The sequence below is a fragment of the Zeus faber genome (assembly GCF_960531495.2).
Source record: "Zeus faber genome assembly, chromosome: 2".
Classification (NCBI taxonomy): domain Eukaryota; kingdom Metazoa; phylum Chordata; class Actinopteri; order Zeiformes; family Zeidae; genus Zeus; species Zeus faber.
The window spans coordinates 11,232,396-11,243,248 of NC_137189.1; the positions used below are offsets into that span (position 1 = coordinate 11,232,396).

General features: G+C 42.0%; 1 protein-coding gene across 1 annotated transcript; it reads right to left on the minus strand.

The window, feature by feature from the left end:
* Nucleotides 1-1,184: 1,184 nt before the first annotated feature.
* LOC307248004 (very long chain fatty acid elongase 4-like) lies at nt 1,185-10,362 on the minus strand (the record flags this gene model as incomplete). Its single annotated transcript, XM_080024187.1, has 6 exons — nt 1,185-1,463; nt 3,354-3,481; nt 3,696-3,867; nt 8,313-8,393; nt 9,808-9,995; nt 10,296-10,362. 6 exons carry the CDS (start codon nt 10,360-10,362, stop codon nt 1,185-1,187), a joined length of 915 nt encoding a protein of 304 aa, XP_079880313.1.
* Between the last annotated feature and the right edge of the window lie 491 nt (nt 10,363-10,853).

Sequence of the window (10,853 nt, forward strand, 5' to 3'; positions counted from 1 at the left end):
CTTTATTACCATCATATTTGCACCCAGGAGCGGTGTGGGCATTATTTTAATAATAAAACAATGTTTCTTAAAAAAGTTATTTTTAAGGATCAGGTTTTCTTTCAGTTCTACATGGCAGTGAGAGTAATACTGAGCTCAACTTCATCACTCACTCTTGTGTTTGACTACATTACCCAGCAAAATCAAATAAAACAAATAAATGAGGACCCACAGAAAAAGTACTTAAGACAAAAATACCCACATTCACTTAAATACTGAAAAATAAAGTCTAATGCTCGCCCATGCTCTTACAGTATGTGATATACATGTTTCATCCTCCTGTTATTACCAATGATACCATACTTAGTTATTCCTAAACTACAGTCACTTTGAGACTGCGATAGATGGATATTACATGAAACAGTTGTTCAAGTGAGTGGTGTAGATAGTTGGAACAACTTTACCTTGGAAAATTAGTTAGAATTGTCGATACCTTTGTATAGTGACTTTTTATTTCATCTAGAATTATTATTTTTTTTTTTTTAAATAGTGTCAACAAGAACTTCTTCTCAACCAACAACACAAAAATATTGTTTCTTGATAAAAACCTTTGTGTCTTTGGCTGCAAATAATTTAATTGATAAAAACTCTTTCAGAGTGCTAGAAAACAGATAAGCATTTAAACAGCTATATATGTTTGAAAGTTAAAACAATATATAATAAATCCAGAGTAAAAAAAAAAAACGGAGGTGAGTTTTGGTTGAGATGATAGCTGACGCTGAGCAGTTTGCGGTTCCCTGCGATTGTGATTTGGTCCTATTACGGTCCTGACATTATCCAAAATGTGAGTGGAAAGACAGCACGGCGCATACTCAGCATCTTTAGTTTCCCTGTTGTAAAAAAGAAAAAAAAAACTCAGGTGGAGAAAACCAACACCCCTGTCTGGTCCCCTTCCCTTGTCATTACCCACGACAGACACACCAATAAACACACACTGCTAAGATTCACCTTTTACAAGATGGTCACAAAAATCATATTCTCCTACGTTACAGAATATGCAACGGGGTGTCAGAGGCCGGGAGGACGCTGTTGGAATTTTACTCTTTTCAACCCCCTCCAAGCCCCTCCTCCCTCCCCCCACAACATTCAACACAACTGTCCTCCTCTTGTTTTTCGAGAGGCACCCTCTCCTCCTCCTCCTCCCTTCACTCCCTCTTGGTGCGTCCCTTCTTTTGCCTCTTCCCGTTATCTTCCACCTCTTCCACTTTGCTGTGGCCGTTGGTCGCTGTGGAGACACCGTTTGTAACGGGCTTGGCGCCCTTGGCGGAGTGCGGCTTTCCCCGGTAGGCATGGTAGTAGAAGTTGGCGAACAAGATGATGAAGGTGACGGCGTAGCCGATCAGAGCCCACTGCATCCAGGCAGGGAAGGGACAGCCGGTGTAGAGCGAGTGGCCGGCGTGGCCGATGGTCACATGGAACTGGATCTGTGGAATGCACAGGATGTGATTAATGAGGATGTACCTGAAACAGAATACTTTATTGGGGAAAGCACAAATAATGCGTTGGAAACCGATATTTCTTCTATCCAAAGTTTCTCATTATTATTCTGAAAAAAACCCCCATGATTGACATGTCTCTGCGTCAGCCATTATGTTTCTTCAAATCTGAAAAGCAGGAACGCTATTCATCGACTCGGAATGAGTATAGATGAATGCGTGCGTGTGTGCGCGCGCGCGTGTGTGTGTGTGTGTGTGTGTGTGTGTGTGTGTGTGTGTGTGTGTGTGTGTGTGTGTGTGTGTGTGAGTGAGTGAATTTTGTGGAGGGGGGAAAATATTAGTGTGATATAGTGGTGGCGGGATTCAGACAGTTCATAAAACTTAGTTTGGTTAAAAATAAAAAGAGAGAGAAATGAAAAGTATGGTATGAGGATGTGTAAATATATTTCATGGAAGGCATCAAATAGCATTGCCAATGAATATTAGGTAAAAAAATACGCCCGATTTAACATCTTCTGGTACAAACCACACCCACTTCCTGTCTTCTATCCGAATACAGATATAGAGGCAGATCATTTTGTTGGTTGAACAGACACAGATGCAGATAGAGATAATGACGTCTCTCTACACCTCTCGTGGTTAAGCAAAATTATTAGAAAAAAAAAAAATAAGAAAACAATCTGAAAAGAGGGTCTCGTGATAACAAAGACTATAGAAAAATATAAAATGCTCAGTTGCCCCAGACAACCAGATTTAGGCTACTGTTGTCAACCACTTTTTATATGGTATTTTGAAAATCATGGAATGCTCAATTACAAAATCATTCAAATTCAACAACCAACGGATGATGACTTTTTCATGTTTGTTGCATATCACCTACAGTACAGTGAGAATAGAGGCTATGAGAGGATGTGACAAATTGAGCAATAACATACAAATAACCAAATATTAGTCACAAAGCTCGGAATAATAGCACCCAATTATTTTCTAAATTTGTTCTATTTGCCAGTCCAAAAGCTTTGGACTGAATTGAAAAAATAACAATATATAATCAATGCGTTGCTGTATGCGTATTTTACCACTGAAGAAGATCTGTGCCAATCACACTTCTAATTGACACAGTGTGGACATAAAAAACACAGTTATTAAATGGAAACTTGCAGGTTGGCATACCCAGTGAATAAATGTGTGGGGACACTATTCATAAATTCAATTCAAAAAAGATGTTCTTTTTTTTTTTAACTTAGAATTACAGTTGGACCCATTTTTGTAATGCAATTAGCCAGACAGGGGGACGCTGTCTCTCTCGGAGGGATGCTGAGGGATGCCTGTGTTTCCTACTTGAATTAAACAAGCACGTTTCTCTGTTGTTCTCTTTAACTTTACCGTGGTCTCCATTCGAGCAGGACTTCATTTTGTAAAAAGTGGATATTTTATATATTCTAAATGGAGAAATAATAAATCCTGCACTTCTGTAACAGGGAGACTTTCAGCCCCTCCCCCCTCCACCATGTTTCAGGTGCTTGTGCAGGCGCTGCCAGCCCACTGCCACAGCTGTGATATTTTGTTTTTATTGTTCAAGCCAGAGTTTGTGCAACCTACACAAACACAGCACTTAACCACCCTAAATAGCTGTGAAACTAAAACTGACTGACCTGCCGACTAACTACCACCCTGCTACTGCGCTGTGGCAGCGAGATGATGCCACACACCTGGGAGGTCACCGACCAGATTAAAAAAAAAAAAAAAAAGGCCTACAAACTTAAAACACATACATGTTTTCTGTATTTTTCCCCACTTCTCCATATGCCCAAAATTGCAAATTCATTACAAAAAATAACTGATCGTGGCTGTTTAAATGAAACAGAACTGTCTTACCATCTGAATGATGGTGAGGTATTTCTTCCACCAGAGGTACTTCTGCATCTGTGGTCCCAGGGCCGCCAAGCCGTAGTACCCGTACATGAGGACGTGGATGGACGAGTTGATAGCTGCACCGAAAAAGGCTGCAGAGAAAAGGGAAAAAAAAAATCAAAAATCGGGATGGAGAAAGTGAGCGTAGTGCATCCAATACTTGAAATACCTGAAAATATCATAATATAAAATAGTAGCAGTAGTAGTATATGACAGAATGTGGAGATCATAGTACTCTAAGAATACATGTTTTTTTGTTATAAGGACGAGCACACACGCACACAAACACACACCCACACTACTTACACTGGCCTCCCGGGACCCATTTGATGCCAATCCACCAGAGGATGAACATGGTGCAGTGGTGGTAGACGTGCAAGAAGCTGACCTGGTTGAACTTCTTCCTCAGGATGAAGAAGACCGTGTCCAGAAACTCCACTCCTTTGGAGATGTAGTACCACCAGAGCGCCGATGCTATCTGAAAGAACACATCCCAGGACCCAAGTCATGTACCGCATCTGTGCTCACTGTTGGGGATCTTATATTTTAACACTGGAACAGGGTTGCCAAATAATTTGATTGGCCTAGCACCTGTTGGTCAAAAACTTCAGCTAGATCGGAATATGCGAGTGTGAGAAATGAAGTTGAAGGATTATAGTACTTCAGAAATGAGACAACGCTCTTTCCAGTCGTCTTGGATGAGACAGTAACTGTGTTACCATGTATGGCTCAAAAAAATCAGGGACCTATTTTGAAAAACTCACTTTTCTACTAACACACAAACTGTGAAATAAGACAACCCAGTCACTTTTTTTGTGAGCTGCCTTTGTCAGAAAAACATGTGATTAAACAAGCTGTTCCAATTTGCGTCTTCTTCCTACATCACTTGGAGACTGACTAGAATTAGAACCTCCCCCCATCTGAGTAACTCCATCCATGGCTGTAGAACTACCAAGCGCCGCCGGACCCCCTAAGCATGGGAACTGCTCTGTTGGCTGCACAGACCAGCACAAATCTTTTAAAGAAAGAGGAATCAATAATAAGTGTCTGTGACAAAACTTCAGACGAGGGAAATGTAAGAATTTAAAAAATAATTGTGCTGTATTTCTTTCTTTCAAAAAAAAAGTTGACTGTAGGCATGATCTGCTGCGCATTTCTCTAAACAAAAATCAATAAAACAGTGTGTTTTTACTGTAGATGTATGTGGAGTGGAGATGGGATGGTTTGAGAAACCACACTTGACCTGGATCTAGGTGATTTGGTCAGGGTGGCTATATACCTTTTGCTCATTGGTTGGGCTAACAAGCAGCAGGTTAAAACCCCCATCTTCACACTCAGTCAGGAGAGAAGCCCGGTCATGACATGTTTCATCTGCTCCTGGCTAATTTCACCTAGCCTCCTCTCTGCAATAAACTGATATCTACAATCCATTGGCTTCTGTGTCTCTGTGTCAAAGGGCCCTGAAACGTCACTTTGGTGGCTTGTGGTAGGGGGAACTGCCACAATGGCACCTGAGGGGGTCTCCGGCATGGGGAAGGGACACAGAGGGGCCGTCCGAAGACACCCTGGAGCCACTAGTGGGTCAACGTGCGGCCCAATCACCAACCCTCTCCCGACTGGCATCAGCAGCACCTAGGGGTCCGGGGGGGAAGCAGCTGCAGCAACCACAATGGGTAACCGTCTGCGGCTAGCTCCTGTGCCCAGCAGCCACTGCCGGGACCATCCAGCAGCCAGGGCACCCCTTCAAGCAGCCCCAGCAGGATCCAAGTCTGGCCACGCCGTCACCAGCCAGCGGGAGGAGGGGGTAGTATGTCGTTGCCCTGGTGGAAGGCGACCGGTCAACCGTGCTGCTCCGGGGACCAAGGTCCTCTGGAAGGGGACCTATTCATTTATTTTGGACATTTGTTTGTATAAGGTATGGGAACCTTGTTTCACAGTCTGGTGTTTTTATTATTTAAGGTATTAGAGCCCTGGGTCACACTCAGTGAGTCTGTAGTTTTAGGTATAGTAACCCAGTGTCAGAATCTGCTTCAAACATGTTTTTTTCATCTTTGTTCTCTGCTTGGTGGGGGGGAGTAGGCTTTAGCCAGGAATTCTTCCTGGCCCCAGTTTGGTGTTATGGGGGGTTATGTGGTGGTTTGAGCAGCCACACCTGACCTGGACCTAGGTGATTGAATTAGGGTGCATGCATACCTGTTGCTCATTGGTTGAACTAAAAAGCAGCAGATTAAAAGCCCCACCTTCACACTCAGTCAGGAGAGGAGCCCAGTCATGACATGTTCCATCTGCTCCTGGCTAATTCCACCTAGCCTCCTCTCTGCAATAAACTGATGTCTACAACCCATCAGCTTCTGTGCTGGAGGGCCATGAAACGCGACTTGGGTGGTGTGTGGTAGGTGGAACTACCACAATCTATTTTTGTTTCCTAATTGCTTGAAACTAAAACGGTGCGGTGCATCCGGCAGTGCAGCAGTGCCCTTTCCATACGAAAGTTAGAACAAACTTTTAAATGAGGCCTTGTATATCTAATGAGTGACAATTCAGCAACTGGATTGCTTATTTCTTGGCTCAAATTTGTTCAGAAACAGATTTTCAAAGACTGATATGATGACATAACTGAAAGTTTACATACTTTATACTACTCATGCTTAAACCCCATTGGCTCACAGAACTAGGAACGCAGGAGGGAGGTCATGCTCAAACCCCATTGGCTCACAGAACTGGGGCCTCAGGAGAGAGGTCATGCTCAAACCCCATTGGCTTACAGAACTAGAGGCCTGGCAGCTCATTTACATTTAAAGCAGAACATACTGAAACAGCCCGTTGACAACAGGAGGGTTATAGAGGCATGTTAGAATGCCTAATCTGAGAGGTATTTTCAGCAACAAAACTTCAAAGATATGATTTGGGAACCTGAGACCTCTATTAACCTGTTGAAAAGGAGTATAATAGGTCCCCTTTAAAAACACACATTGCAAGGATGTCAGGAGAAAATAAAAAACAAGTCTTCTCAGTAAAACTGAACATTTATGGTTGGCAACACTGCACTGGAATGTGGAAGACCATTTCAGAACTAGATTGAAGCTTTATTATTCCATTGTAAATCACAAAAACTCATAGCTTGACTAAATAAATGTGTTTTGTCAAAGCAAAACTATGTAACTTTTTTTACCATATAATAACATCAAAATAATTTTGATGGCTCTTTCATCCCTTTTCATCCCCCAACGCCTGTTCGTGCACTACGTAATTTTGGTGGTCAGGTACGAAACCGTGGGAAAAGTGCGTTACGCGTCACGGCACTTCTGTTCGGTAATAATGCTCATACAAAACATAGCCGCTCCACCTCCCCAACGGCACGGATGAGACAGGCCAGTGGTGTGCCCATTACCCGTACGTCAGCCGGCGTGCTCCGGCCCTCACTTTCATTGTGCCACAGTGTTTGCTTCACCCTCTGACTTATGCGTGCGAGCTGATCTGCAAGGCCGAGCCATGGACTGAGTGCTCGCTGAAGTGGCAAGGTCCGTGCAAGGAGCTCTGTAACCTAGGTGTACATTATATTTGCGTTTGTACCATAGACTGTTATTGGAACGTGACCGATAAGGTTCAAATTTGTCCGTCAAAATAAATTATTTTCGGACACCGGGCCGAGTTTTACGACAGTGGTGTAAAACTGCAATTGCATTCAGAAACTGTAGGGACGGCAAATCCCAAATACCAAAAGTAACACAGTGCTGCTTTAAGTTCAAGTTCAAGAGATTATTTGTCACTTAGTAAATAAAAGACAAACATGGATTTTCTAGTGCCGATCAAGATCAGATTTTGTAAATCTAGGAAGACAATACCCCATTTTATAAGGTATAATTGATATTTAAGTTCTGCCCAAAAATATTTGACAGTGACACAGTAAGTGTAGTAATCAGTGGGGAATGTTAAGCTAATTGGCAAAGCAAGAATGGCCAGTAAGTAATATTCTGTTAAAACTGTTCTTTACGTACAAATAGAATAAAGAAAAAAAAGAAAAAAGAAATTAAAATCCAAGTCTGGAGGACGATAAAAAATATAAACATTTATGTTTGATTTGAACATAGGAGGTGTAAGGGGGGTATTTCTGAGTGAGTTATACATTATACTTGCAGGAAGTTTAACGTCTGTACAGAACACTTGATTCACAGCATAGGCCACAATCTACTGCTCAGCATTCACTAATGCTATGTACAGTTCATCATAATTTGAAAAAAGTTGTTTTCAGATCTGTACGGCAGAGCTAAGACTTATAGGAGGAACATCTCTATGCCCAACAGAGCCTGTACTGCATGAGGAAAAATCAAATCATCCGATATCCTCCTGAACTTTAACTCTTTTCCTCACTATCTGATGCACACACTCACAGACGCACGCAACAGCATGTATGTGCACGGTGCAAACAGTAACTTTCTAAGCCATAGTACTTCGTAAAGGCCATCCTGCCAGCAAAGCCAGTAGGAGGAGATTAGGGGTGGAGTTTTTGAGTGGTGAGACCAATTAACCCCGCCCCTCCGGCTGCAGGTCACACCCTTTTGTCCTAGTAGTGGTGAATAGATAGATGGACTTCTAATTTCTAGCATTGAATGTCTATTATTTTTATTTCCATTTCTCGATTCCGCATATTTCCAGAAACACAAATATGCATACAGTACAGAAATAGCAGTCTTCTTAATCATGACCCTAGGATTAAAGCATCATTCCCAATTTAGTTTGGATAAATAATTCAAGAAATCATAAATCAATGTACCAGACAGCATGACTTTTGTCAATGTGTGTGTGTGTGTGTGTGTGTGTGTGTGTGTGTGTGTGTGTGTGTGTGTGTGTGTGTGTGTGTGTGTGTGTGTGTGTGTGTGTGTGTGTGTGTGTGTGTGTTTTGTGGGCATGTTGGGCACTCACCCTGACTTCGTTGACATCGTTGGAGTAGCTGACAGGCTGACAGAGGTAGCTGTACCCAGCTGCTCTGGAGCCTAAAAGAAGCTGAGGAGAAGCACACAACAGTGAGAAGAGACAGAGAGAGAGAGAGAGAAAAGGAGACATTTTAAAAGGTTTCTTCACCTTCCTTAGATTCAAACAACAGCTGTTCTAGCATTCATTTTCAGTGAAAGGTAGGGCTGTACCCGACTCTGAGATATGTCAGTTTCTGCTGTTCAATGCAAATATTTAACTATCTGGGGGGTGGGCACGGAGGAACGGGGCACGAGACCCGGTATTAAACAGGCCCCAGGGCTACATTATAAACGACCATAGTATCGATAAGCTCCGATGTTACTAGTTAACGGTATTGGAGAACTTGAGAAAATACATTTTCTATTTATCGAGGCTATATAACCTGTTTCTGACTTGCAATAAGATTAAGATATTCATCTGATAAACATTTTTGCATTCATCAGAAGAGAAATCCCTCCTGCCTCTCTCTCTCTCTCTCTCTCTCTCTCTCTCTCCTGCTCCATCACCAGAGATATGGCGGAATGCGCGAGGGGGGCGGGGCCGGCTCCCTGCCTGGCTCACACGCACGAGGACGCAGATTGCTGCTCGATCGCCCCCTCTCCATGCGTAATGCACACACAATAAAACAAAGTTAATTTTGCTCTCAATTTGTTTTAGTTTTTCTCTTAAAAAATAGAAAAAGTACCGATAAGGGTACCAATAAAGTACCGGATTGATAAGCAGTACCGGTAAGAGTAGTAGTACCATTAAAATCTTAACAATAACCATCCCTACATGCCCCGTTCCTCCCTGCCCCGTTTATAGTTATTTTATTTGGAGGAACGGAGCACAGTGAACGGGGTGCACAGGGAGCCGTGTTCGCGTCCATGTCCGCACGATTCACACATATAAAACTATATTTACGATTCCCCTTATTTACAATTCCTCATTGAAATGTTATGCCTGTGCATTTTGTAAACTTGTATCTGTTTTATCCTGTTATTGTAATGCACACTGACTGAAAAAAAAAAAAGGAAAAAAAAAAAACCACAACACAATTGCTGGACTTGAAGAATGTCAGTGACTGACGGGTTTCCGACTGATTAGACCCGTTGACTTTCAGGGAGCAGCCCTAGTGAAAGGTGTACACAGATGCATAGGGTTAATGTGTTGCTATAGAGTTCCCTGAAAATACTCTCCTTTTAACATATTAGTAATCCATATGCGGCATTCATATTGTATTTTTATCAGTGCCGAGCAACTAATGCTCATTATGCCTCAGAATCTGCGAAGAAGAAATAGATATGTTTATTTTTTTTTCAAATACCCACACAATTTTCATTAATTGGGTTGGTTCCCAAATCAGTCATAATGACATTGGATGTGATGAATGTATCTCAGAATGACTGTGTGTCTGTTGCATGTACTGCTCATTCAACAATCTCAGTTTACAGAGGGCCCTTACTTCTTTGGCTATGTAGAAGTTGAGGACCACCATGCTGAAATTGTAGACTATGAGGGTCTTCCTAAGGATAAAGGGATGACGGTCCTGCATGTATCGAGGTCCGGCCCACAGGAACAACAGGTATAGGCAGCTGATCGCCAGAGTGGGCATGGGAGATGACATCATCGGCCATTTCTCTACCCGCTTGTCTGGTAAAAGAAGAAAACGAAGGGGAATGGTATTAAAGATAAATGGGGGGAGGCAGACGGACTAACAAGCTTCTAAATATTAAGCATATGGACATTTATATGATATAACCAACACTGCTCGAACAAAAGAACAACGTATCATGTATTATATCAAAATTCTAGGTCAAGAACAATTAGTACTGAAGACACACAACTCATGTTTGCAAACTAGTGATACAACAGTGTTATAAAAATGTGAAAATAAAAAAAATTGATGCGCTAAAATGTTCTAGCAGGAAAAACAGTACAAATGTGAATTACCTGCTATAGTAAGGCTCCATTTGTAGAATTCCACAGTGTCGTTCATAAAATGAGTTGCAACTTCCATGGCTCTTGATTATACTGTGGTTAGGGAGAGAAATCAAACACATCAATCAAAAACCTCAGACATCAAATTAGAGAGACCATGTACGACTATACTATGTATATCTAGCATGGGCTGCTACACTGTACAGTGTAATCAGTGTAGGCTTTAATGTGCCATTTCCTAGAGGATTCCGAACATATGCAAGTCATGATTATTCTTGGTTATTTCTAACACAGTCACGCCTTGATTTCAATGGTTCGGCCAAAAGAGGAAAATTCTCAGAAGCCATGTCAATTAAAATATTAAAAATTGCATGTCATTTATGGTTTTCAAAGCTTTCTATCGGTACAAGACTTTCTCTGGGTGAGGCCTCTCCCAGAGCCCACAGGTTCGCCGGCTGAGATCGTGGATGAGTGCAGAGAGAAATTAGTCAAATAACTACTTCTTACAGCTTTAAGTAAATGAAATAGCCGAGCAAAATTATGATTGGTTGGTTACCCAAGTGAGAGTTA